The sequence below is a fragment of the Trachemys scripta genome, chromosome 1 (assembly GCF_013100865.1).
Source record: "Trachemys scripta elegans isolate TJP31775 chromosome 1, CAS_Tse_1.0, whole genome shotgun sequence".
NCBI classification, from domain to species: Eukaryota; Metazoa; Chordata; order Testudines; family Emydidae; genus Trachemys; species Trachemys scripta.
Genome location: NC_048298.1, coordinates 8,082,084 through 8,110,003, shown reverse-complemented (window position 1 = coordinate 8,110,003; position 27,920 = coordinate 8,082,084). Strand labels below are relative to the sequence as shown.

At 48.7% G+C, this 27,920-nt stretch overlaps 1 protein-coding gene across 1 annotated transcript in view; it reads right to left on the bottom strand.

Annotated features, from left to right (window-relative positions):
• Positions 1-27,920, bottom strand: part of PLXNA4 (plexin A4) — a gene marked incomplete in the record, with an annotated part of 626,278 nt that overhangs the window by 316,263 nt on the left and 282,095 nt on the right. The window contains 1 exon segment of the mRNA XM_034764290.1: positions 14,552-14,683. Within this exon segment, the coding sequence (XP_034620181.1) occupies positions 14,552-14,683 (132 nt within the window).

The following is a 27,920-nucleotide window of genomic DNA, read 5'->3' as shown; positions in this document are numbered from 1 at the left end:
TATGCTCAAATAAATCACCTACCAGAACCACTTTCTGCATCATCTTGTCCCACCCAGTTCTAATTTGTCTCCAGTCAGGGCCGTAACCAGGGTGGGGCACAAAGCTATGGGGTTGGAAAAATGATGAAAAAAATGGTAAGGGGCACCAATACGCTTGCTTGCCCCGAGCACTAAAATGCCTAGTTACAGCTCTGTCTCCAGTTACAATCAGAAACTCCACCAAGAAGGCACTTTTTTTTTTTAATGTTTGAAAAAGAAGAAGAAAAAGATTCCGTTTGAGTTTTGCGTGACGGTTTTTGCTGGATCTGATTTTATCTGATCCAAATATATTCATCTCCAACAATAATTACTATCAGATCAATGACAGGAGAGATACAATGCAGTATTATTAAACTGGGAAGTTGTGTTTACTTTACACACAAGAGTGGCCAGACTCTTTCGCTCACAGGATGACCTTTCCTTTAGATGATGAGAACAAAAAACAAGAAAGAACAAAAGTAAAGTGTGCATGAGAGAGAGAGAGCAGTCTCTCTTCAGACAGTCTGCACTGAGCTCTGACAACAAAATGGCTACTGAACGGTTGTACATGTGAAGGAAGCTTAGAAATTTAAAGGTGCAGTGTACAGATAGTAAAAGGCATCTGACTTCGTTAACTCCATGCACCACAGCAGAACTGGTATAATGAAATTCTCAGAGACAGCAATTGTTTTCTTCTAAGAAAGGGCACAGATAGCAAGGTTCAATAACCACCAACGGAAGCAGCTTCCAAGCCCCCACTGAAAACGGGAAGGATGTGGGAAACAAGCAGTGCACTCTTCCACCCAACTCCCCAAATGATCCCAAATGGTGGAGTCTCCTTCCTTGGAGGTTTTTAAGGCCCGGCTTGACAAAGCCCTGGCTGGGATGATTTAATTGGGATGATTTAGTTGGGAATTGGTCCTGCTTTGAGCAGGGGGTTGGACTAGATGACTTCCTGAGGTCCCTTCCAACCCTGATATTCTATGATTCTATGATCTGGGGCTCTGATTCAGGAAAGCACTTAAACACAGGCTTAACTTTAAACATGTACTCAACTACAATTGTGTTGAAATACCTAAAGCCCCTTCCTTGTGGGCACTGGTGCCCTATCCTCCAGGATTGAGTGGAATATCAAAGGGGCGGGGGCGGGGGTTGATTGAGAAATGGTGGTTTGAAGTGACCTGAAAACGTAAGGCACTTGAAAGGAGGAGACGCGACTGTCAGAGCAATTGGCGGAGACAGATGTTTAATGGAGTCCAGGATTACAGAGCTGCCAGGCTCCTCATGTAATCACTGGCTTCTTAGATTCCCTCTTTTCTCCTCTCCCGGGTCTATTACAGGGTCGGGGGGAGGATGGAGATTTTCAGATTTGCCACTAAATTCCTCAAGATTAGAAGGAGGTGGGTTTCTGAGCTGCGCTTAATACGCCGACCTCTTCTCAACTGCAACCACAAACAGCCAATCTGCTTCTGTTTAGAGCCACTGGAAATCCATGAACGGGGAGAGAGGAGGAGAAGAAGAATTAAAAACAGGTGCTTTGGTTCTAACTCCAACGCTCCTTTCAGGGTCCCAAGGTGGTTCAGTCATTTCACAAAACATGCTGAGTGTTTCCACATAGGCCATCCCACAGCAGAGCAAACCCATGGCCCATCTAGCCAAGCAGCCTGTCTCTGTCAATACCAGAGAATTTGTAACGCACCTGATCAGGCAACACTACACCACAGAGGAAAAGTCTGCTGAACTTTCCAACTGGGGATCAGTTCATGCCCTGAAACGTGAGAGTCAACAGCCCTCATTTCCATCCCAGCGAATGGCACCATTGATTCTATTCTTCTTCATGTGCAATCTAGTTCTTTTCTTGAATCTCAGTAACATCCTGCAGCAGGGAGTTCCTCCGATCCATGAGCTGTTGTTAGGCAATATTGCCTTTCTCCCGGATTAAATCTGTCACCTTTTAATTTCATTGTGTGCCTTCTCTTCCTTGCATTATGGAGAAAAGTTGCCTCTGAGCAGCATAAGGAGGAACTATCTTGGAGCTGCAAGAATTCTTTTGCAGACCAAGAGCTGAAGGCTTAAATTCAGCATTGGCAGGGGGTTTAAGGAAACTAACAGCCAGATGAGACTCAAATAGCGCCACAGCTGGTAGTCTTAAAGCATTGGTTATAGACCTAATGCAGCACACTTAGGACAGGAAACAACTACAGTATTGTCATGTGGCCACTGTGAGTGAACAGGAATCTTTTCAAGGTAACGACTGTACCAAGTGCTATATCATCCCAAAGACTGCTGCTATCCACTGTTGCACACAGAGAGGAGGCATGGTCAACTTGTTAGGTCACAAGTCTGAGACTCCCTAATTTAATTCCCTGCTTTGCCACAGACTTCCTGTGTGTGTGCCATGGGCAAGTCACCTAGTCTCCTTGTGCCTCAGTTCCCCCTCTGTACAATGGGGCTCTGTAGATAAAAACATTAAAGATTGCGAGGAGCCCCATGTAAGTACCTTAGATAGGTAGAATCCAATGGCAAAGTTCTAAACCTTTTATCATTTTTTTTTTTTTTTGGTTCTCCTCTGGACTCTCTCCAATTGGTCCATATCTTTCTTACAGGGTAGCACTCAGAACTGGACACACCTCACCACTGCCGAGGCGAGTGGGACATTTACCTCCCATGTCTTACAGGCAACATTCCTGTTAATACACCCCAGAAGATTGGCGTCTTTTGCAACTGCATCACACTGTTGACTCATATTCAATTTTGCCATCTGCCATAACCCCCAGATCCTTGTCAGCAGTACAACCACTTACCCAGCTGTTCCCCATTTTGTAGTTGTGCATTTGATTTTTAATTACTAAATGTATCAGTTTCCACTTATCTTTACTGAATTTCAGCTTGTCGATTTCAGACCAGTTCTCCAATTTGTCAAGATCATTTTGATTTCTAATTTTGTCCTTTAAAGTGCCTGCAACCCCTCCCTGCCTGGTGTCATCTGCCAATTTTATAAACATACTCTCCATTTCGTTATTCAAATCATTAGTGAAAATTTTGAATAGCACCAGACCCACGACTGACCCCTGCAGGACCTCACTGGATACGCCCTCCCAGTTTGACAGAGAACCATCGATAACTACTCTGAGCACAGTCTCTAAAACAGTTATGCACCCACCTTATATTAATTTCATCCAGACCACATTTCTCTAATGTGCTTATGAGAATGTCATGTGGGACTGTGGCGAAAGCCTCACTAAAATGAAGATATAGCCTGTCTACAGCTTGCCCCCATCCACTAGGTCAGTACCCTATCAAAGAAGGCAGAAGCAAATTAAGGTCTCTTGGGGCCCTGAGCCAGAGCAAGTGGGGGGGGGGCCTGGTTCCAGAACTTCCACCTATGGTCCCACCCCCGTTCCACCCCTTCTGCCTGCAGCCCCGCCTATGGCCCCACCCCATTCTGCCCCTTCCCCAGCGGACCCGCCCCTGTTCCACCCGCGGCCCCACCTCATTTCACCCCTTCCCCTGTGACCCTGCTCCTGTTTTGCTTACAGTCCCACCCCATTCCGCCCCCCCCACACTGAAGCCCCACCCCCATTGGATCCTTTCTGGCCCTCCCTCCCACTGCAGCCCCAAGACCGAAGAAGCTCTGTTCCCGTGCCATAGTCCGGGGCCACAGGGGGAGTGAGAGCTCCTCCAGTCCCAAGGGTTGCAGTGGGGGGTCCAGGCACTAGGGCTTCCCCCACCCCACGCACCCGGTGCTTCTGCTGGGGACCAGGGTCGGGGCACTGGGGCTTCCCCTGCCCACTGCCAGGGGTCCGGGTTTCTGCTGCCCTGTGGCGGATTTCTGCTGCAGCACCCTTTTTCCGGGGGCCCTCAATTGGCTGGGGGCCCTGAGCATGGGCCCCATGGGCCCATTGGCTAATCCGCCTCTGAAAGAAGGAAATTAGGGAGGTTTGGCATGATTTTGACAAATCTTTGACAAATCCTGATGTTTTTGACAAATCCTTGCTGGCTGTCCCTTACAACCCTATTATTCTCTAGGTGCTTACAGACTGATCCATCATTTGTTCCAGTATCTTTCTAGGGATCGAAGTTAGGCTGACAGTCTATAATACCCTGGAGACTCTTTGTTCCCCTTTTTAAAGAGAGGTGCTATGTTTACCGTGTCCTAGTTCTCTGGGAGCTCACCTATGTTCCATGAGTTCTCAAAGATAGTCACTTAGGGCTTGTCTACATTACCCACTGGATCGAAGGGCAGCGATCGATCCAGCGGGGGTCGATTTATCGCGTCGAATCGAGACAATAAATCGACCGCCGAGCGCTCTCCCATCGACTCCGGTACTCCACCAGGGCGAGAGGCGCAGGCGGAGTCAATGGGGGAGCGTCAGCAGTCGACTCACCACAGTGAGGACACTGCGGTGAGTAGATCTAAGTACACTGACTTCAGCTACATTATTCACGTAGCTGAAGTTGCATAACTTAAAATCGATCCCCCCCCCCAGTGTAGACCAGATCTAAATGTTCAGATATTGCTTTAGCTATTTCCTTATGTACCCTAGGATGAATTTCATTAGGCCCTGCAGACTTGAATACATCTAACTTATCTAAATATTCTTTAACCTGTTCTTCCCCTATTCTGGCTTCTGTTCCTTCCCCCTTGTTGTTAATATTAATTGTGTTAAGTATCTGGTCACAATTTATCTTTTTGATGAATACTGATTCAAAATAGGCATTAAACACCTCAGCTTTCTTGATGTCATCAGTTATTAGCTCTTCTTCCCTACTAAACAGAGGACCTACAATTTTCCTTGTCTTTCTCTTGCTCCTAATGTATAAAAGCTTTTCTGATTGCCTTTTATGTCTCTTGCTACGTGTAACTCATTTTGTGTTTTAGCAGATGGCAGAAAGAAGTGGAGACGGATCACCTACATCCCTTCATGTAACAGGAGTTCCTTGATGGCCCATTGCTTTTCTGTTAGACCTCAGTTCCATTAAGACCATCATGATTTTTAACCTCCCCTTGCACATTATCTATGTAGATATCTAACCCTCAACCCTGTACAACATGGGAATCCTCTAATCATTAATGGAGTTCATTCCCCCATCTGTGAGCTAAGAGAGTGCCCTTTTGCCCATTTTACACACAGGTAACTGACACACAGAGACTTGTTCAAGGTCACACAAGAAGTTTGTGACTCAACCAAGAATGAAACCCAGATCTCCTGAGGCCCTGTCTGGTCCTCTAACCACAAGACCAGCCTTCCTTCCAGTACACCATGTCTAATAATACCAGATCCATGAATAAATAGAGAACTTCAATCCATCCCTTTTCCTCAGCACCAAATTTGCTTGAAAAAGCATTCCCATGGCAACAAAGAGCTACATCCAGCCGCAAAAAGGCTACAGATGAGGCCTCCAAACACAGCGATGAAATTCCAAACCCAAATGCTGCCCGGCAGGACTGAACAGAGAAACATGACCCAACAGCCACTGGAATCTCTTCTCCTCCTTTGAATGGGATCGTCTGTGCATCTCAACTCCCTCTGCCCGCTGCCCATGGCACCCGTACTCAGCCCCATCCAGGCTCCGAAACGGAGCCGGCAGCACAGCCCAGGCAACACCGAAGCACTGGCTGCTCCTTCGATGTCTGCATGCTGGCAGCAGAAGAGTTAAAACCAGGCTAAATTATGACTGTTTGCCATAATATGCATTGTGCTGATAAAGAAATTATTTCAAGAAGTCAGCAGCTCAATATGCTGCCGTTTTGCCTTTGGGCCAGAGAGCTTTTATCATTCTTGGCCGAGAAATACAGGCAGGCTTGATCTACACACGCACACGCGCACCCGGTGCCTTTCCCCTTTCCAGCTTAGCGCCAGGCCATGTGGTGCTGACTCTGTCATTTCTTTGAAGGGATCCACCTGATCTTATTGAACAGATACTTAATGCGGCAAAGGGGAGGGCAGGGGAAGGCTGAGAGTTAGCACTTAACGGATCGCTAAGCATTACGGCTGGGACTGGTAGGGACAGAAGAAAAGAGTCAGAGATCGCACAAATCACACCAAACCTTTGCTGAAAACTGGGACCAAACTCAAACCATTTCCCAGGTACTGAAAATCTTCAGGGAACTTTCACCTCCTACCCCCTTTGTCTATTGTTTCTGGCCTGGGCTGGGAGCAGATCTACCCAATTACAGAAAGAACATCTCTCCCTCCTTCGGATTTTGTCACAAGCTTTGTGATATTTGATTTTTTTTTTCTTAAAACATCAGCTCCCAGAGTCATGGGATAATAGGAGAATCTCAGCTTTCATTTTTAAAATAAGTACATTTCTAGGCCTCAAGCCTGTGGAGAGCTGGGAAATGTGACCCGAGTATAATCTAAGGGCTCAGAAACCGGAATGCAAATAAAAAGAAATCCAATTAAAAAAAAAATCTTATGATATTTAAGCCAATCTTGTTATTTCCGGGCACTGACACATGATTTTGGACCACCTGGGATTAGCAATACTATTGAGGAGACATATATGGAATAACTCACACATTTCAAACTTTCCATTTGTTGGCATCGTTTCGTCCGCGAGAGACGGTGGGAATTGCAGCGTATGATGTAGATGGTTTGCAGGGTCTCATGTGATTGAATAGTCCAATCTGAGATTGGCATGATCTTTGGCAGTTATTGCAAATGTCTGTATCTTGGCTGGGAGCTGCTTGCTTCCTACAGGCTCTTTTCTCCTCAAGCTGTAGGAGCCAGCTTCTGTCATGGACTTTGATACCCTGATGGAGACGATGGCGCCACTTGTTACGATCACTTGCCAAGACTTCCCATTGGTCAGGATCAATTCCAAATTCCTTCATATCTTACTTGCATGTGTCTTTCTAGCGAAGCTTGGAATGTCCTGTTGTTCTTGTTCCCTCTGATAGCTTCCCGTATAGCATGTCTTTGGGTATGCATCCATCTGCCAACTTACTCAGATGGCCCAACCAGCGCAGTCGTCTTTGCTTGATCAGGGCTGTCACACTTGGTAAATTTGCCCTTTGAAGAACCTCTGTGTTGGTAACTTTATCCTGCCATTTGGTGATGAGTATGCGGCGTAAACAGAGTAGGTGGAAACTGTTCAACCTTTTTTCCTGAGGAGCATAAGTTGTCCATGTTTCCCCACCATACATGAGAGTGGTGAGGACGCAGGCTTGGTACACTAGCATTTTGGTATTAATGGTCAGCTTTGGGTCAGTCTGCTGAAGGTGGTGGCAGCCTTTCCAATGAGAACATTTAGTTCTTCATCCAGTGAAAGGTTGGTGGTCACTGTAGAATCTAAACAGCTGAATGTCTGGACTACTAGCTGGTTTGCATTTAAGGTAACTGAAGAATCTTGTGGAACCCTCTGTCCTAATACAACCATTTTCTTGATGCTGATGGTGAGAGCAAATGCCCGATAGGCACTTGAAAGGCAGGCCATGAGTTCTTGTAGTAGATCTTCATTGTGGGCTATGAGGAGGACAGCATCATCAGCTAATAGAAGTTCCCTGATTAGCACCTTTCTGACATTGGTCTTTGACTTAAGTCAGGACAGGTTGAAGAGTTTCCCATCTTATCTTGTGTGGAGATACATTGCATCTTTCAGGTCCTTAAACACACAGTTCAAGAGTACCGAGAAGAAGATTCCAAGGAGTGTAGGGGCAAGAACACATCCTTGCTTCACTCCGTTTTTCATCTCAAAGCTGTCTGAAGTGGACCTGTCAAACTGGACAGTTGCTCTCATATTGTTGTGGAATGAGCATATAAGATTCAACAGAGTTGGTGAGCATCCTATCTTTTCTAGTATTGCAAACAGACCTGCTCTGCCGATTGTGTCAAATGCTTTGGTTAGGTCACAAAGGCGATGTACAATGGTCAGTTTTACTCTCTGCACTTTTCTTGGAGTTGACACAGAGAAAATATATCTATAGTTGATCTTCCAGCCCTGAATCCGTACTGTGATTCAGGGTAGACACGATTTGCCAGCTGTTGTAGGCCAAGAAACTAGAAACATTCCATATAGTTAAAAATAATTGAAATCTTATGCATAGGCTATATTTGAAGAAACTAATTAATGAAGAAACTAATAGGCTATATGGTACAGATCAACACCTCAGTTAACTCAAGGGAGGGGACATTGTGACATCAGAAGTTACTCAATCAATCACCACCTTATCCTCTACAGCTAATTTGCATGCAGCTATTCTATTGGCTGTAATGACTCAGTTGTATTAATACATCTCATGAGGCAGGTAAGTATCAACCTTCCCTATTTGCTGATTGGGAAGCAGAAACCAAGAGGTTCAAGATACAGAAGTTGGTCCAATAAAAGATATTACCTCACCCACCTTGTGTCTCTAATATCCTGGGACCAACATGGCTACAACAACGCTGCACACTTTTAATAAATCTGTTTTCAGACAGAGCATCCTCTCTCTAGTACCACCTCAGTGATTTTGTTAAATTCCTTTTAAACATATTTTATAGGAGTATCTCATACTGCTGTGCCAATATTTAGAAGATCCTAGGCCAATACATCAGCCCTGGCACAGCCCAGACACCTACCTCCCACCCACACATTCCTGTCTGCAACCATTTTAACTTCAGCTTTGCTGCTTCTGGTCAAATAGAGGTTACCCACCAGTAATCAGAGTTCTTCGGGCTGACCTCTGCAGAGTCCCACTCTTGACATGTGCCATTCCTAAGAGGGGGGATGTGCAAAGGCTGTTTCAAAGAACAGCCAATTGCAAGTGAGCTGCTCCCAGACCAATGTCACCTCAATAGTGCATGAGATAGGAAGTGAAATTTCAAGAGTGAAATTGACTCAAATGCACCAAGTAAACAAATTTTAAAAAATACGGGGGGGGACACACCATCTCCATTTTCTTGTCATATAGGTTACTTTTGGCAACAGTAAGTACAAAGTTCTCAGAATGCAGTATTTGCCAACCACTACTGTTCAAAAATCATGAATCAGCTCCCTTCCCCAAATCATGAGACTGATTCAAAAATCATGAGCTTTGAACATTAATAAATGTAGGGTTCTTGTTATTGGTCTTCTGGGTTTTGAACCCTTAGGTTTCATGTTTCCCAGCCCTTCTCTGTGAACTTAATGGCTACAGATAGCTTTCTTTTTAAATAGAAATTACGAGATTATCATGTAATCACATGACTCCAGGAGGTTGGGGCTTTATGAAACAATACCAAATATCGTGAGCCTCACAAGAGTCGGCAACACTGATATGGCAATAGGATTTTTGGCTTCACTGTCTTCTTTCAAATAAGATGCCTGAGCTCAGTGTGACAACCCAGATTAGAACCCAAGAGTTCCTGGCTCCCAGTCCCGGGCTCAGACTGCTAGATCACACCATCACCTGAACACTTCCGCTTGAAGGAGGTGTGGAGACATCCTCAGCAAGCAGATCAGCATAGAGATGGCTCACAGAAAAGGGCAGAATGGAGGTGTGTGGGGGACGGGAGGCTGCCTCAAGTAAACCCTACAGTACCAAGATCAGAAGTGGGCAGTGAAACAGAGAGGAAACAAGAGATTGGGTATAGGCAGGGATAGAGCTAAAGGGACGATGAGGCATTTGGACTAGGGTCCCAATCTTGCAAGCTACTCCATGCAGACAGCCCCCTATGAACACCCTGTAAGTCAATAGGGCTCTGAGCAGGGGTCCATCCATGGGGAGCAGCTCCTAGGATCAGGGCCTTAATGCAGAAGGAGAAAAGAAGGCAGTGAAGGGGCTTGAGGAAGGAAGTGAGCTGGCTGGAAGTGGGAGAAGAAGCGGGAGAGATGTAAGAGGTTCTGTGAGCCTGATTCCCCACTGCCTTGTATGGCTCCTATTCCGGTCTGAAAGCACTTTACGCCCACTTTGCACAGGCATAAATGACTGCACAAGGCGGTGCAGAATCAGGCCCTGTGGGTGTATGTCTGTGTGTGTGTGTGCGCGTGTATGTGTATGAGAGAGAAAGACTGACTCTCATGTACCGAAATTCCAGTCACCGCGGGGGAATGTCTCCACACACTGAAATTGCTGATAAAAACCTGCCAAGCTGATGGGGGAGTTGGAGTGGGGGCGGGGAAGTGTCATCAAGACAGATAAGTGAGGAAATGACACCTTTGAGCAGCAGCTTTCCTGTCAGCACCTCACAACGCCTCCTATTCAGGGAGAAGCAGTCACCCCGATCATAAGTCACTCGGTGCCCTTTGTGAATCCTTAGACTAAATGGCAGATTTCATGATAAATCATGACAGATCCGCCATACACACCAATCCTACCCACTCCAGGGACAGGCACTTGAAACATATGTTTTCACTGCTTTATTATACAGCTGCACCTTGGCGAAATAATGGAGCCTTTGCGTCTCTCCTTGATCTTTTGGTTACAAATCAATCTCCCTCTCTCTATCACTCTCTCCCTATTTATATAGAGTGGAACCCTTCTGCTGCAACCCAATCCTAAGCCCACAGGTGCCTCCAACCGTGCCGACAAGTACTGGTTGTCACGTCTGAGCATACAGAGTTGCTGCTTGAAAGGAACGTGCTGGTACTGGTCACAGAAGGCAGGCTTGGAGCCACGCCCGCTCTTGACTTTGAATCTAGGCAGCACATGGCACTGTTGTCATTTAGCCACCTACCTCCCCGCCCCCACAAAAAGCCCAACCACACACTGAAAACAAAGACAATTAGGGGCCGAGATAGCACATGAGCATACTGGTGGGGCCTTCTCGGAGCACCGTCTAATCAAGCAAGGGGCTGGGAAACAGGACTCTCAGGGCTGGTTTATATTGATATTTATACAAGTGCAGTTGCACTGCTCTGAGCCCCGGAGAATGGGGACGCGTGTCTCCATGGGGGGCTGGAGCAGATTAGCTACCTTGGGACAAGTATCTCCCTTAGGTCCCATGTCCAGCTCGGCCCCTGGCACTGGCAGGAGGTGGGAGGATAACATGACTAACTTCTCTTTTGTTTTCTAAAGCTTTGCGGTTCACCTTTAACCCCAGAATCACATGTCAGCCAGCAAAGCTAGACTCTCCCACAAGCTGCGGGACTTTAAGTCCAGGCCATAAGACACAGGCTCTTCTGAACGACTGGCTCTCGTTTACCATCTCTCCGTAGATCCTGAGCTGTTTTCAGCTCCAAAATAAGAAGATCCTGTTCTTAAAGGGTTTTTCATCCTATAGGATCTCAAAGTGTTTTATATGGAGAGGAATCACTTCACCCACCCATGATCTGCAGCTGCCCCCAGAATGTCAGGTTCTGCACAATGGCCCCGATCCTGCAAAGCACTTAAGCGGTGTTTAACTTGAAGCACAAGAGTAGTCCCAGGGGCTATTCATGGGCTTAACATTAAACATGTGTCTAAGTGCGGGACTGGATCAGGGCCTTACCGCACACAGCAACACTGCGGAACAGTTCAGGACAGGCCATGAAGAGGAACACTACCCCCAACTACAGCCACCAGGGGATTTGGGGAGGCAGGAAGTAATGACCTGAGTGGGAACCTAGCCCTGGCACTGGTGCTCACGCGCATGCTGTCACGCGATGCCAGGGAACGTTTAGGGATGGAGCTGAGATTATAAAGCTGGCCATTAGCTGAGCATGCAACCCCCAGCTGGACTTGGAAATGTCAGCCTACGTTGTTGGGCCCATTTTCCCCCTTACTCTCGGGGAGAAATCTCACCTCCGGTTCTGCACAGGCCTGAAGACACCAGGAGCACTTTGTGGGCACAACCCAGGCAGTTTATATGCAGCACAATTAATAGTATCCTGGGAATCTCTATGAAAAAACAAATACCCACCACAGCCACAGGAATTGCTCTCAGCCCCCACCCCTCTCTCTGCCCAGCCCTTGCAAATGCTAATTCAATTCAGCACCTGAAGTGCAAGATGTCATGAGCATATAGGGACCATCCTTACTAACAGGGTAGTTATGCTGTCATCAGCATGGCTGGCTGCCCTACAGATAGCATCAGGGATAGGCACTGGCTTATGTTGCTTTGAATGTTTCACCAAATCAGATCCTATGTAAAATAAAAACACCCTGTGCTCTGTTGGCTACCCCCGATAGCTTGGCCACCCTCAGTGTTGTAAGACAGGAAAAGCGGTTTGATACAGTTGAGGGCCAGGACTCCTGGGTTCTATTCCCAGCCCTACCACCACCTAGTATCCCTAAACAGGCCACTTCACCTTGTTTAGCTCCAGTTTAGTCATGTGTCATATGGATCTGTCATGAGCTAGGTAGCACAGCTGGACAACATTTCAGCCACATTATCTTTGACTTTCTAAGTCTGACAAAAAATGAGAAAAAACATCAATGAGACATGCAACCCATGTGATGCATCGTTAAATGACTACAACCCATAGTCAATGGGGATCACATCCTGAAAGAAATCTTTCCCAATCTCCCTCTTCTGGCCTTCAGACAACCTCTCCAAGCTCCCCAGAGATCATGACCCACCAACTCACCCTGCCAGAACAGATGTAAAACCTGTACACATATCTCCATTGCTACCATGATCAATAACCCCCCCCCCACAATACACCTTTCAACATCCATGGGTCCTACCCATGCCTATTACAACATGAGATGTACCTCATTCAGTGCAGTAAATGCCGCAATAACAACTATGTGGGTGAAACCAGGCAATCAATACGCTCTCAAATAAACTCACACAGAAAAATGAGAAAAGACAGGAACACTATATCACCCGTGGGCGAACACATTTCATAAAGCGATCACTCTGTAGCTGACCTCTCAGTCCTCATTCTCCAAGGAACCCTGAACACCACCTTCAAAACATGAGCCCGGGAGCTTAAATTCATAACTTCACAAGACACTAAAAATCACGGACATAATAATGATACTGGATTTATGGCTTATTGCAACAATCTGTAACCCACTAACCTTCCCTTTTTGTCCTATGACTGCAGAGGTGTTAACAGGCCACTGTACCTTGTATGGTCCCTTGAATAGGTGCTAACTACTTATGCTAAACAATCTGTTCAAGGCTGTATTTATCTGTGACCCTCTGAGCACCTTTCTCCGACCTGAAGAAGAGCTCTGTGTAGCGTGAAAGCTTGTCTCTCACCTTGTTTTCTAATATCCTGGAACCAACATGGCTACAATAACACTGCAAATATTGACAACATTTAAGTACAATATTTATATTTTATAATTACATGGTAAAAATGAGAAAGTCGGCAATTTGTCGGTAATGGTGTGCTGTGACACTTTCGGATTTTTATGTCTGATTTTGCAAGCAAGTCATCTTTAATTGAGGTGTAATTGGGGGTATGCAACACAAACCAGACTCCTGGAAGGGGTCCAGTCCTCTGGGAAGGTTGAGAGCCGTTGTATTACAGCACCAGTTATGGTGGCTTGGCTGTTTAGCTCAAGCAGTAGCAGCTCAGAAGGTCTCTGGTTCAGGCCCTAGTTTGTAGGCCAAGACAGGGGCTCCCACATAAAGAGGACTTGCTTGGGAGGAAAGTGGATGTCAGGCTGCTAGGGAAGGGGGAGAGAAAGAGCTGGAAAGTACCAGAGGAAGGAAGGTCTACTCCCTCCAGGAGGCGATTGACTTTTGGTGCGTTCAGAGTGACCCTGGGACAGGGTGAGGGCTAAGGGAGGCTTTCAAAGCACATGCTGTATCAGGCTCCTGAGTGGCTGGAAGTAGGGAAGTGGGCAGGAGGGGAGACTGAAAAGGAATTCCGCTGAGTGGAAAGAATTAGCAAAGCACGTCCTACCCAAAGGGACTTGCATCCCCCAGGTGACTAGCAGTGAACTAGGGAGCCCTACAGGCAGCTGATTTACCAGCTGGTTGTCACTGTTACCATCTGAGGGCTGCTAGGTGGCCTCCATGAAATGAGTCAGTGGCTCCCAGAATGCAGACAACCCTATCCCCACTGGCACCCTTGCTCGCAGCCTCCGGTCCAACTAAGAGCCATCTAGTGGCAAGCGGGGCATGAGCGTTCCTTTATCACACAAAGGATCAATGATAAATTTTCCCTCTCGCATGCCTTCCAGATGGCGATCTCAAAGCACTTTACAAGCCTGCACAACTCCCCTGATGGTGATTGGTTAAGCCCGTGACCTAAGCTATTAGAAAACTTCATACAACTTCCCCACCCCCAAAACCTAATAACGCACAATGGACTTCAAGAGCTCTGGGAAATTAGCGATGTGCCCAGGCACCCAACATAAACCCCTAGAACTCTCAACAACAATACACCGCAGCAGCCCTGCGATCTCCCACCCCCAGCAAGGCAAGCCCCCTCCATAGACCTGGAAGGGAAGGTGGCTGGAAGCAGGTGGAGTTCCCACCCTGGATGACAAATTGTCCCCTTCCTGATGTCTGGTTTTATTGGTACTTTAAATAACAACACAACATAAACTTCCACCTAAACTTTCACCTCCAGCGTGGCTGGTTCTGAGATTTCCCCCACAGGACCTCTTCAGACATTCGGGTGCCAGTCGGCCAGACACAGAGTAAAGGCTTTCAAAGCATCCCAAACAACCTGGGAGGCTTACCTGCTTCTCAGACATGATGTACAGGTGCTCATGATCCATTGAAAAGGCCATATCCCGTAATATGGGACCGGTGTCCACCACCTGCACGATCTCGTACTCCAGGGCGCTATTGGTGGGGCCATCTACGCGGATCTGCAAAGCAAGGACAAATGGGGAGAGAGAACATGAGTGTCTTCCCTTCCTGGCACAGGGTTGGCAAGCCAATCAGTGGGCTATGAATTAGTAGCCCACTCCACCATGGAAACTTAGACCACTCCAGGGGCAGCTGCCATCACAGCCCAAACACTGCTAGTCTTGTTCCTTGCATTCTCAGCCAAAGGCTAATACTAGGAGCCAACCTTTGTCCAGGACATCCTGGAGGGATGGCTAATTTATGTAACAAGCCATGAGGATGGTCTTAGGTACATTTCACCTCACACAACGTTCCCAGCTGTGGGGCTTGCATGGAGGAGCAGAGGTAAAGGTAAAATAATGCTTTAGTAAGTTTCCTATTGGGTGGATGGAACATCTCCATGTGAACGGATATTTCTCCTTTAGCCAGCAGGTGGCACTACAGGAAATTGCAGACATTGGGTTTCATGGGATAATCTATCCACACACACCATGTGCCTCCATCCCTACACACCGTCCAGGCCCCAAAGTGAGAGTACTGCACAGGAAAGGCAAGGACAGGGTTGCCCACGGACTCCTTCCCCGTGACGTAGTCCCCACTGGCAAATGAGGCATTGAGAGAAGGCCCTGTAACACCACAGGGCTGTCATTTCAATGGCACATTGTGATTCAGATTCAGCTGCAAACCCGCACCTGCTTAGAAACTCCTCCAGCAAACACACACACATTCAGCCCACAGCCCTCTCCCTATATGCACACACCTACACCCACTACCTACACACACCCCGTTCCCCGTACACACACTCCTGCAACATAGAATCACAGTCAGAACCATGCACACGACAGTGCCCCTGCCCACCCAAAGCCCAGTAAGTGCTTATCCAAACTGGAGAGGAGCTGGGACTGCACAGACCATGGGCTCCCAGGCACAAGGTTTAGTTCCAGGGCACTCTCTATTTGGATGGGCTTGTCTTGCATGCCTAGGTGCCCTTATTGGGCCCATCCCCATAGCATCGGTGACAGACACTGAAGTGCCAGTGTCTTAAAAGGCTGAACGGAGACATAGTGACATGAGTCTTAACACAGAGACAGCATCCCGACCCAAATGTTATGATCTGACAATTTTATCTGGAAGGTGCGGGAGGTTTTAAAAGTGGCCACCTGTGGATGCAGATGGGTGAGGCTGGACGTGTGGGGCTAGATATTCAAGACCAAACCTCCCAAGTAGCAAAACCACAGTGACCCTGTAATAACAGCAGCTTCTTAACTCAACCAATCTGCTGTGTGTGTGTTCAGTGTCAGAGCTGTTGGCTTCAGTCCCTTCGCAATGTTTTCTCTGCAGGCCCAAAAGAACTATGGGAGGGACACCTGCACTCCTTTCCTCCTGCTGCATCATCAGCGTAGGATTGCCCTCTGGACAAACCCAGAGGGTTGCCCAGGTCTCATCTAAGGCATGTCCTGCAAACCCTTTGTTACTGGTGATGATGCCTAGGAATACCAGCAATGCCCCTCTGCCATGTACATTGGCCAAACTGGACAGTCTCGACGCAAAAGAATTAATGGACACAAATCTGACATCAGGAATCGTAACATTCAAAAACCAGTAGAACACTTTAATCTCTCTGGTCACTCAATAACAGACCTAAAAGTGGCAATTCTTCAACAACAAAACTTCAAAAACAGACTCCAACGTGAAGCTGCAGAACTGGAATTAATTTGCAAGATGGACACCATCAGATTAGGCCTGAATAAAGACTGGGAGTGGCTGGGTCATTACAAAACCTAAACTTAATTTCCCCACTACTAATTTCTCCCTACTGTTACTCACACCTTCTTGTCAATTGTCTGTAATGGGCCACTCTCTTAGCACTTCAAAAGTTTTTTCTCCTATTATACCTGCTCCTGTATTTTTCACTCCATGCATCTGATGAAGTGGGTTCTAGACCAGGAAAACTTATGCCCAAATAACTTTATTAGTCTCTAAGGTGCCACAAGGACTCCTCATTGTTTTTGCTGATATAAACTAAAATGGCTACCCCTCTGAAACCTGGAAAGGAAAGAACTCCAATGGAGTTTGCAGGACTGTCAGATTAGAAAAGGTGTTCAGATACCATTATTATTACTGTCAACATTTATATGGCCATAGGACCTAGAGGCCAACGAGGTGATGTCCCATGGTGCTGTACAAACACATTGAAAATGACAGTCCCGCCCCCAAAGAGCTTGCAGTCTGAAAGGGGGTGAGACACTCAAGCAGGTGAGACAAACAAGTGGGTCAGGAGGGAAGCAAAGGGGGCAACAAAAACAAGAGGAGGCATGCAATTCACTACAGCAATGGGTCCCACGCAAGAAGCTAGACAGATGCTTAGAAAGGAAGGGAGCTTTTTCCTTGCCACCGAGCGCATTTGATATAGAAATTACCCACCACAAACATGGCATCCTATGATGCTAGTCTCCTCTCAGAGTAGAATATCACTTACGATCTATGGAGGTCACTGATTTTAGGAACATTGCAATTGCCATAATGGATCAAACCAATAGTCCATCTACTTCAGTCTTCTGTCTCTGACATGGGCTAAGCAGATGCTTCCGAGGAAGATGAAAGAAACCCCACAGTAGGCAGATCTGGGGTAATCTGCCCGCCACCCCCAAGAAGGTCTTAAACCCTGAAGCAGGAGGTTTTAGATCCCTCCCAACATAACGTTAACTACGATAACTCTGCATAGTCTTGCTATCCAGATAAATGTCTGATCCTTCTTTGAATATTATTAGCTTATTCTTGGCCTCAACAGCATCCGGTGGCAGTGAGTCTAATTCCTCATTGTGTGAAAAAAGCATTTGCTTTTATGTTTTGAATTTGTTGCCATTTGATTTCACAGAATCTTCCATTCTCCAGTAGCCAAAAGCTCTGGGACCTTCTGCCAGCCAAACCACCAAAGGGCTGGCACGCCTGAAAGCCCCAGCCACTGCTTCTCCCCTGCACGGTGACTCAGGAGGAGTAACGGGCTCTTCCTGGAAGGAGGGAAGGCAAAGCCCAAAGTGAATATGATGGTGGATGAATGAACAAAGGCTTGGTGCTCTGCACTCGTGTTCTCAATTTGCTGCTGACTAAAGCAGGCCAAGGGCTACCAGGACTTAATGATCCAGGTCAGGCACTTTCCAGCTCCCACGCTCTCTCTCAACTGAGTACAGAACAGGCCTTCTTCCCTTCTTCCTGCTTTCTCCTCTCACCCTAGAGGAAACAGGACACTGGCTCTTGACAATACTGAGAAACCAACCAGTTTCCTTCCCTTACACACAGGCTGTGAGCTTGTTTCTTTTAACTCAATCTTTCAGCCAGGAAAATCAATCACTGAGTCGTGTATAATAGGTGGGAATGGAGCAGAGCCCTGCTGTACCTGAGAGAAAGGCACAAGGAGAGACAGACACAGGAACGAGAGGACATGAACAGAGAGTAGAGATGGTCGGGCCATACAAACTGAACTCAGTCCTCAGGCAGCAAAGAATTCTTACCCCCATTTGACAGATGGAGAAACTGAGGCACGGAGCAGTTAAAGGGCTTTCCCAAGATGACATAGCAAGTCAGTAGGGCATCGGAGTCAGGAGTGCCTGGATCCCAGCCCTGTGCTCCACCCACCAGATCACACTCTGCCTTCAGGAAGAGCGAGAGAGTAGCGCTAACCATTGAGCAGACTGGAAGAGGCTCAAGAATTTGCAGCCACTTGGTCACCTTGATGGATCTGGTGACAGAGTCACTCTCAATAACTCCTACAGGAGGTGGTCAGATCACAGACTCCTGCACTGAACACTGTCTACTCCTTCTGTTATTTATTACTGTCTAGGGCCGGGGTTCTCACGACACATTTGTTGCTGGCCGCAGAGTGCAGCCACCAACTCTTGCTGGTGGCTGCTCTGAAAATTCTTCCAAGCTCGAGCCCTGCCACCCACCGGGGCTGAAGCCTGAAACCTGCCACCCCCGGGACGGTGGGTCGGGAACTCACCAGCCACCTGAAGAGTCCCAGGGTCCTCCAGTGCCATGCACACTGGCCCCCCATGTCTCCAGAGGCTCTGCCAAGAGCCCGCGAGGAGGCTCTGCGGTCCAGGGTGCCGATCCCTGCCGGCAGCACCAGCAAACACCAACGTGGCGCATCCAGGAGCAAGAACTGGGTGCTGCAGGGAGGGGCCGCTGCTTTCCTCCCCTGACCCCCATCTCCGCCCAGGAGGCTGCAAAAAAAAATCCACCAGTGGCCACATTTTAGAAACCCCGGTCTAGAGGAATTATTTCATTGGCTCTCTTTCCTATTCACAGACAACTGGCTCCCTTACCTTCCCCTTGCACCCCATTCCCTGGCGGGAGCCCCTTTGCTAGAGGGAGATCACATGGACTCATTTTTTTGCTGGTGCACAGTGGGGCCTCCCTGTGGACAAATGCAGGTACAGCATCCACAGGAATCTAGGGGGATCCTTCCTCAGAGGGTGGTACGGGCAATGTGGTAGGCGGTTTGGGGTGTGATGGGGGACACCAGAAGGACAGAGTGCAGAAAAGGGTGGGGATCTAGGCTGTCTGCCCCACAAGGGGAAAAAACTTCCTAAAACCTTGGGCACCGTGCGTTGGCTCAGAAACGACCACAGCCCAAAACGTGGCAAGAGCTTCCCAACGGGTAGACTCACCAGGAAGGACCTGTTCTGTCGGCTAGTCTAGCCTGCCCCCAGGGCCGGATTGTTCCCTACTGTGCATTCCTCTGACCAGCCCACTTTCAAATGGCCCAACTGACAGAGCCTTCCACCTCCTCCCTTAGGAGACTATTCCTCAATTCGGTCGATATCGCTGTCAGGAAGCACTTCCCGGTGCTGTTCCTGTCGCTCCGCTTCAAGTTCTACTCGCTTGCATGATCCTAAATAACCTCTTCCCCCTCCATGGGGTTTCCGTCCTTCTGACACTCGCAGCTCCCCGTCTCGATCACTGGCCGGGCTAAATGAATTAGGAAACCCTATCAAGCAGCTACTTTGGTCATTGGTTCCCATCACTCTTAGTGGCTGCTGGGGTCAGGTGTGTGCACTGAGAGCTAAGCCAGCAATGACCACCTCCGGGCTCAGCCAGAGCCCTCATCCTGTGTTGGGCCCCATTAGAGAAGAAGCACACCCAGGTGGAAGAGGCAGGTGGAGGAAACAGCAGGCTGGAGTTACCAATCCGTGCAGACGCAGTGCATGGTCCCCAGGGAGCTCCCCCTGTATGTATGGGGCAGGTAAACAATTGCAGCGGCCTTGCCCCGGGAAAGCAGCGATACTAGGGGAGAAGCAAGAACGTGATTTCACAGCCATTGCTAACCTTCTTGGCTGCAGAGTCATTCTTCTGCAGCTGCAGGGGGAGGAAGGGAGGGATCAACCTTGTTCTACACACAAGCTAAGGTACAGAAACCAAACTGTCCCTAAAGTTCGGTAGAAATGAAGATTCAGGAGGGGGGTTAGTACATCGGATCCACTTTTCCCTGGCTATGCGAGTTGGTCATTTCGTACGTGTAGCCCACGGATGACTGTGTTATCCAGCCCTGCCTGTGCGAGTCTGTTACAGCTCTCTGCCAGGGAGCCTGGCTCTTTGTCGCTAGTTGCAGAGAGAGACTCGGGCTTTAAGCTCCGGAGTGCCCTGGTCTAATCCATTCTGCGTTGGCCAACGCGGCAGCTGTTGAGTCCTTGTTCTCTCCCCAGTGTTAAGAATAGGGGGTAACCAGGATGGCGCAGCTAGATTCCAAATAACCACGTTTATGAACTATGTACAAATATGCAAGATCTAGCTATGTACGTCCACTGCTGCTCTGGCAGGCCTCTGAGGGCTTCTGCAATAGAGGAAAGGGCGGCCCGCTAGCAGGCTCCCAAACTGCTTAAAGGGATGTTACACAACAACACACTACAGCAACCATTGCATTTGCCCTTCCCTCTCAGTTCTGAGCATATTAGCATAACACTCATCTGGCTGGTTTCACCCTCTGTTTAGAGGCAGTGTCATTTCCTGATTTCCAGGCCCCAGCCCAACGCCAGCATGGTGAGGATTCCGGCAAAGGGAATATTTAAAGGGAAAATAAAGAAGGAGCTCATCAAAATGGAAAACAATCCTCGCAATGAGATTTCTGCTCAGCACGGGGCCTACGGCAACCTCCCTCTGCTGTTCTGGGAGTGAAACCCCATTTGGGATTAACTACCTGAGCCTGACAGTGGGCTGACGGCTTTGGCCTCCTGCCCAGGGAAGCATCAGATGTAAGGGCCGAAGCCACTGTGCCGGAGTGATACCAAGAGTGCTTGAAGGAGACTGGCCTGCGTCCAACTCAGCCACAGGCCTCCCGGTGCCAGTACCATCACTCTGTGAGCTCGCTGGGAACTAACAATGGCCTGCTAGGCCCCCTTCAGATCTGTGCAGGCAACTGAATCCAATGCCCAAGATTTGTGTTACAGATCAACCTCCCTGCACCCCCAGAGCTGCAGTGGGTGTGTGGATGAGGGAGGCATGGAGCATGGATCCATTTCAAACCCACCCCCCATACACTGACTGATCCAAGGGGTCTCTGCTCACCCCTATGCTTAGGCGTAAAGAGAAAAGAGGATTTGCCAGGAGGATTCCCCATGGCTTTGGCCCGGCAGAACGGCTGCTGGGGAACCAGCAGCTGACGAGGATTAAAGAGAGACCGAACTGCGAGTTGGCCATTGTATAACAGGCGGTGTGGAGGGAGCCCTGCGGGTGAAGGCTGTACAACCCAATTGCCATCCTGATGTAATACAAGTGCTGGGGATGTTTGCCAATATACCGACAGGCACCATCTCCAGAGAGTTCTAATGAACGCTGAACCCAAATGGAACTCCCCTGCATATAGACCCACACACGCCACCCAACACCCCCAAACCTCGTACCTACCCAGGCATGCTCACCCCTACACTCAGCAAATACCCCCATACCTAATATGTGCACTCCTCTACCCAGTGGATACCCACACTCCCTCTACCAACACACACAAACCCGCAATCAGTGTGTACCCACACACACCTGCAATCAGCGTCAGTGCACCCTCACCTATGATCAGTGTGCACACGCAGTACACACTCACCTCTACACACAGTTTACAAACACACCTGGTACACACTGTGACAAAGTTCCTCCTCTATCTTGGCGGGTCCTGCGCTTATTGGGGGATTTTCTTGCCTCAGAGATTCACCATGTGAGTTGGGGAACAGCCCAGAGACCTTCCCCACTGGAAGAACCCACAGTCCAGGTCAATTGGGAGGTTTGGGGGGAACCCGGGCCCGCCCTCTACTCTGGGTTCCAGCCCAGGGCCCTGTGGACTGCAGCTGTCTATAGTGCCTCCTGTAACAGCTGCATGACAGCTACAACTTCCTGGGCTACTTCCCCATGGCCTCCTCCAAACACCTTCCTTATTCTCACCACAGGACCTTCCTCCTGGTGTCTGATAACGCTTGTGCTCCTCAGTCCTCCAGCAGCACACCCTCTCACTCTCAGCTCCTCGCGCCTCTTGCTCCCAGCTCCTCACACTGAATGAGCTCCTTTTAAAACCCAGGTGCCCTGATTTGCCTGCCTTAATTGATTCTAGCAGCTTCTTCTTAATTGGCTCCAGGTGTCCTAATTAGCCTTAACTGGTTCTAGCCGGTTCCTGATTACTCTAGTGCAGCCCCTGCTCTGGTCACTCAGGGGACAGAAAACTACTCATCCAGTGACCAGTATATTTGCCCTCTACCAGACTCCTGTACCCCACTGGTCTGGGTCTGTCACAACACACACCGCCCCATTACAAACGCATCCAACTCCAATGGCCGTATAGGCACCCGCTCACCTGCTCAACATGTACACAAACTCATCTACCTCCAGTACCACTGCAGTAATCCCTACATCCAGTGCATGCCACACCTGATGTACACACCCACAGCCATCCACCCAACATGTTACACCAGGCCATTCCACCCACCCCACACTAAGCCAATCTGGCAGTTGGAAAGGGCCCTGCCAGAATGACATTAATTCCGCTCCTTGGAAGACTATAGTCCTCGGGTTTTATTCCACGAGGCGGGTTGCTATTAAAACGTCAGCATGACGCTTCACAGAGGTCAGCTATTGGGGGACCCGGCCTGGCAGCTGTTTGTTTGTTTGAACATTATCTGGGTCTGGCTATCTATTTGCAGCCATTGAAGTAGCAGATAACAAATATCCTCTCCCAGTAGCAAACAAATGCTTGCACTCAAGCGTTCTGGCTAGCATGGGCCTCAAAACGATCGCCTTAATGAGCAAACAATGCTATGAAGCTTTAAAGATGCAGGCTCCCTCCTCTCCACCGCTCGCAGCCTCGGCCACGGCCAGCCCTGAAGGAGTTCTTGTGAAACACCCATGAGATCAGGAGGCTGAAAGAAGGAAGGAGCTTCCTTCGTTACGCTGGCACGCCGTAGCTTTATCTGAGCTGTTCCAACAGGGACTGATGTGGGAGTTTGTGATTACTTGACTGAGGTAGCAGGGTATGTGATGTGTGTCGACAAGGAAGAAATGGGCGTAACCCCAAAGGAGCGGTAGGAACTAGGAGGGAGGAGATAGGAAGAGAACGCTGATGAAACACAACTCACGCTAGGGGTAAAAAACACACATTTTTAAGCACCCTAGTAAAGCACAAACACCCGCGTTTTGCACTGTGATAAACAGCGTTCTGCTATTGGATCTGATATAACACCACCAGGCTCTTACCTAGCACTTTCCAGCCATAGATCTCAAAGTGCTTTACAATGAAGGGCAGTATCGTTATCCCCATTGTACAGATGGGGAAACTGCATCCCAGAGAGATGAACTGACTTGCTCAAAGTCACACAGCAGGCCAGTGCTGAGAACAGAACCCATGTCGACAGAATCCCAGTCTAGGGCTCTGTGCATTAGGACACACTCTTTTTTCAGGAGGGCGGGGAAGGGAGAAGAGGAGAAGTTTGTAGAAAAATAGCATCCTTGTCACTTGGTCCATCGATTCTGCCTGCGTTTTCTTCCCTGAAAGCCATCTCCCTTTGCTTGGGACATCACAGCCGGTTTCCCTGCATAACGTGATCCATTCATTCTTTAAATCGTGTTTGTAACACGCTTTGAACTCCACTCTGCTCCACTGAAGCCCAGGGGAGTTTACTTACAGTGCTGCAGGCTGGGAACGTGCTGTTTTATTCCACTACAACGCAAACAGCGTGGGGAGAAACACTCACTGCACAAGAAGTAAGGGGGGAGTGGAGCATGGCTCCAACCCATAATACGCTGAGTAACCCAGTTAACCCCTTGATGAGCACTTTACTCCAGGGCATTTGGTGGGAGTACTATGATGTTGTTACTCCACTGACTGAATAGGCAGCCGACTAAGATCCTGGCTGAAGGAGAGTCATTTTTAAAAAACAATCCGGGGCAGAGGAATGCAGAGTCGTGGCTGGATCAGCAAAGTTGCCCCCAAACAGCACGTCGCCCAACACTCTCCGGGCGGCGTCAGCAGGCCTTTCGCTGATGAAGTTAAAGGAAATTCATCCGCCAGCCAGACGTTTCCAGGCCAGCACTCCAGCAGCTTCCACTCAGATAGCACTAATGCTTGATTTTGGCCATGAAATTGCCCAATTTCCCAGGGGGGATGCCTAAGTGACCGGAATGAGGATTATGGGGCTGTATTTCAAAGCCGGCGGCCCGCAGGTCACCGGGATCAGCACAAGCAGCCTCCACCTGGCTGCCCAGGGAAAAACAGAAACCCAACGGCAACAGCCACATTTGAAAAGAAAAAGAAAATGAAAAGGGCCATGGGAAAGAGCAACCCTTATCTGAGTGCCAGCCCCCCTTGTTATCGCCGATTATTCACAGTAGCCCCCTGCCTTTCACTGCACCCTTCACCCTTCTCAGCGCTCTTTGTAGGCACAACTGGGTTACGTTTCACAGCGCCCCTGCAAGGTTGCCAACTAGGGTGACCAGACAGCAAATATGAAAAATCAGGACAGGGGGTCGGGGGTAATAGGAACCTATATAAGAAAAAGACCCAAAAATCGGGACTGTCCCTATAAAATCAGGACATTTGGTCACCCTATTGCCAACGGCGGCAAATGAGGCAGAGAGAGGTCAGACGACTCATCCAAAGCTACTCAGAATTAGTGAATAGAGGCCAAGATTTAGTGATCCGGGGGGCCTCGCCTTTTGGGGCGCCCAGGGCGAGACACCGTAAAGGAGCCTGATTGTCCGACAGGACCGGGCCGCCTGCCCTCTGAAAATCGGGCCGCTTTCGGGTGTCTCAAGTTGGGCCTACCATAAACGGAGCCACCCGCGGCTCTTTCACAAGCCTTGGCCAGAGCCCAGTACAGCTGACAACCAGCTCTTGCGCTAAGCTCTAGGCCATACTCCCCCTCGTCCCCTATTTCTTATTGAAAACATCCTCCTTTCCCGCGATCAGATTAAGGCTTTGAAAGCTCTGTTTCCAAAAGGTCCACATCGCCTTGGAGCTCAGCACATTAATTCCGATCGCACTGAGTGGCGCCCGGCTGCAGCGTTACGGCTGCACCGGGGCCTCTCTAATACCTTATTGCTTTTCCAATATCAGTTCCTCCCTGTTTTATGAACCTAATGTCTCCCAGCAGACTCCGGCACCGCTGGCTACTGTTCCTGGTGTGGGGAGGGGGCAGAGAGACAGCAGACGGCGTATGATCTAATGGCGGGATGTTATTATGATGATCTATTTCTGCTGTTCCATTGATTTTGGTTACATGATATAACTCTATCGATCTTGGCAAAGGGGGGAGCGGGCTGGTGACACCATCTTTTCCCCATTTTCCCTCTGTCTCGGCGCACGCTCACTGGCCAAACGAGCTGCTCTAATTTGTCTCATGTCCATTAACAGCTGATCAATTTAGAATAAAACTTTGCACTTTTATAGGCCTTTTTACCCACAGGTCTGAAAGTCCTCTCCAAGTGCTACTGAGTGAGGGGACAAGTCTCCCTCTCCAAGTCAGGTGAGCGTTGTTAGCCTCTTTTCCCAGATGGGGAAACCGAGGCACGGAGCAGTTCAGTGCCTTGCCAAAAATCAGTGAAAAAGTCAAGAATGGCACCCAGATCTCCTGGTTCGCAACTTTATCTCTGAACCATGAAGCCAACCTGCCTTTTCTAGTTATGTCCGGATAAGGTTTTGAGACTGTTGATCTGAGTGATGCCCATAAAGCCATGGGTGAGAGCTCAGGGTTCACCTGACAATCCACCACTGGACTTGGTCTTGTCAGTGTTTTGCATGGGAAGTTTCCACACCCAGGGGTTTTAAAGCCACTCCAGACACTTCTGTTTCAGTGACAGCTGCCACTCACACCAGGGGTGAGGTAAACCAGTCCAGGCAGAGTCAAAACCAACCCAAAACCAGGGCCAAACTGACCCCAAACCTTCACTTCAAACTTGCTGGCAGCCTAAGCCCTCACCTGAGACCGGGATTGACCCTGACCCTTCACCCCAACTGAAACGGACCCCAAAACTCCCCCCCCCCACTCACAAATGCCCACACCTCTGCAAAGGCTTGCACAACCACATACAACCTGCAAATGCATCCACAAACACATACACGCATCCTGCAGACTCCACAGTGCCCGCACACCCAAAGACCAACTCCACCACATCTCCTTGAGAGAGACGGACCCACCCCCCAAGAGGCATCCTGATGTTGCCTGCTGTACAATCACTAGCTATGGAGGCGAGGCTCCGGGCTTATGCATTTCGCCTGCAAGGACTAAACTTTACAGTCAATGTGATCAAATAATTTTAACAAATAATTCACAGCAGCGTTACCAGCTCCGGGGATGGTCAACTCCTCCCGGAACATTTTCCGTGCAGCAAAACATCGGTTTTCAAGGAAAAGGATTCCCTAAAACACCCCCTGCTAATCCGTATAACCAACATGCATCCCGCTTTAATCCCACCGCATGCAATCAGCTGGGCTCTAATGGCATGCACAAAGTACTCCACGACTGGCAGGATTGGGGAGTCTAATCCTTGCACGCAGTCACCCACTGACCTCTTGGGTAAATCAGCCAGTGGGGCTGAAAAATTAGGTCAAAGCGAGACCTGCCTGAAGGCTGGGTCTGAGCTGTGCCTTGCTGGTGACACACGTGCCAAAGGAGCTGACAATTCCTCCCCACTTAGGAGAACCAGATGGAACCAGGAAATACAAACCATCCATTTGTATTTCCTGTGTCCGGCAGGGCTCCACATGGCAGCCTCATGCTTGCGTTTCATGGGGCGGTGTTGCATGAGGAAGGGTCTAGTGCGTAACATCCATTAGAGAGGCTCTCTGCAGAGAGACAGACCTTTGCATCAATAGACAGACAGACATATAGATATAGAAAAACACTCCCTGCCACAAAGAGTAGATCTAAATTAGACAAAGTGCTTGGGGCAAGAACCGTCCTTCTGTTCTGTGTTTGTACAGCCCCTAGCACCAGGGAGTCCTGGGGCTTCTACCGCAACACAGATAGTAATGACACCAGGGAGCTATTAGCACTAGGAAGAGAACCCAGATCTCATGCCTCCCAGGCCACTATTCTAACCACTGGACCATGCTGCCTGCTGGATAGAGATGAGCAGGACACCTTTCTTCCTGTCTCCCTATCAGAGTGAGACTTCGTGTCAGGTGTGCGTAACATTAACATTCACCAGCCAGTTGACAGGTGACATCATTTTTGAAAGCGTGGTGTACACACACTCCCATGGCGCCAACTGATTGATAAATTAGACACTCATGAGCCACGTGCTAATCAATGCAAATCATTAGTTTGTAACAACACAAGGCAAGCTCGGCAGGGCTCATTTTTCAAGGTAATGGCCTGTGAAGCAATCAGTGTTCAGCAATAAGCCATGCCAGGGTGTCATTAGCAGGCTACTGGTACATACCTAAGCTGTGAGGTGGAGGTCCAGTGGTCTCCAAGCCCTACCCTGAGAAGTGGACTGTGCCACTGGTTTTTTTACAATGGGAATGAGATGTACATAGCCCTGAAAGTGCGTTTCCTGTGGTTTCCTGTATACTCCACCTTTGCATTTCTTTGCTCCTCCTGGTGTGCAGAGACAGCAGCCAGTTTGCACTCAGATTCTGGACACATGTTGCAGAGGAATCACATACACTGCATGTTCTCCCTGGAGGCTTTACTTTTGTTCTTTCTTGGGTTTTCTCCCCTTACTAGAAAATAAAAGTAACTTTTGGCTGAAAGGTCACGTTTTGCCCTTTGTCTATGGAAG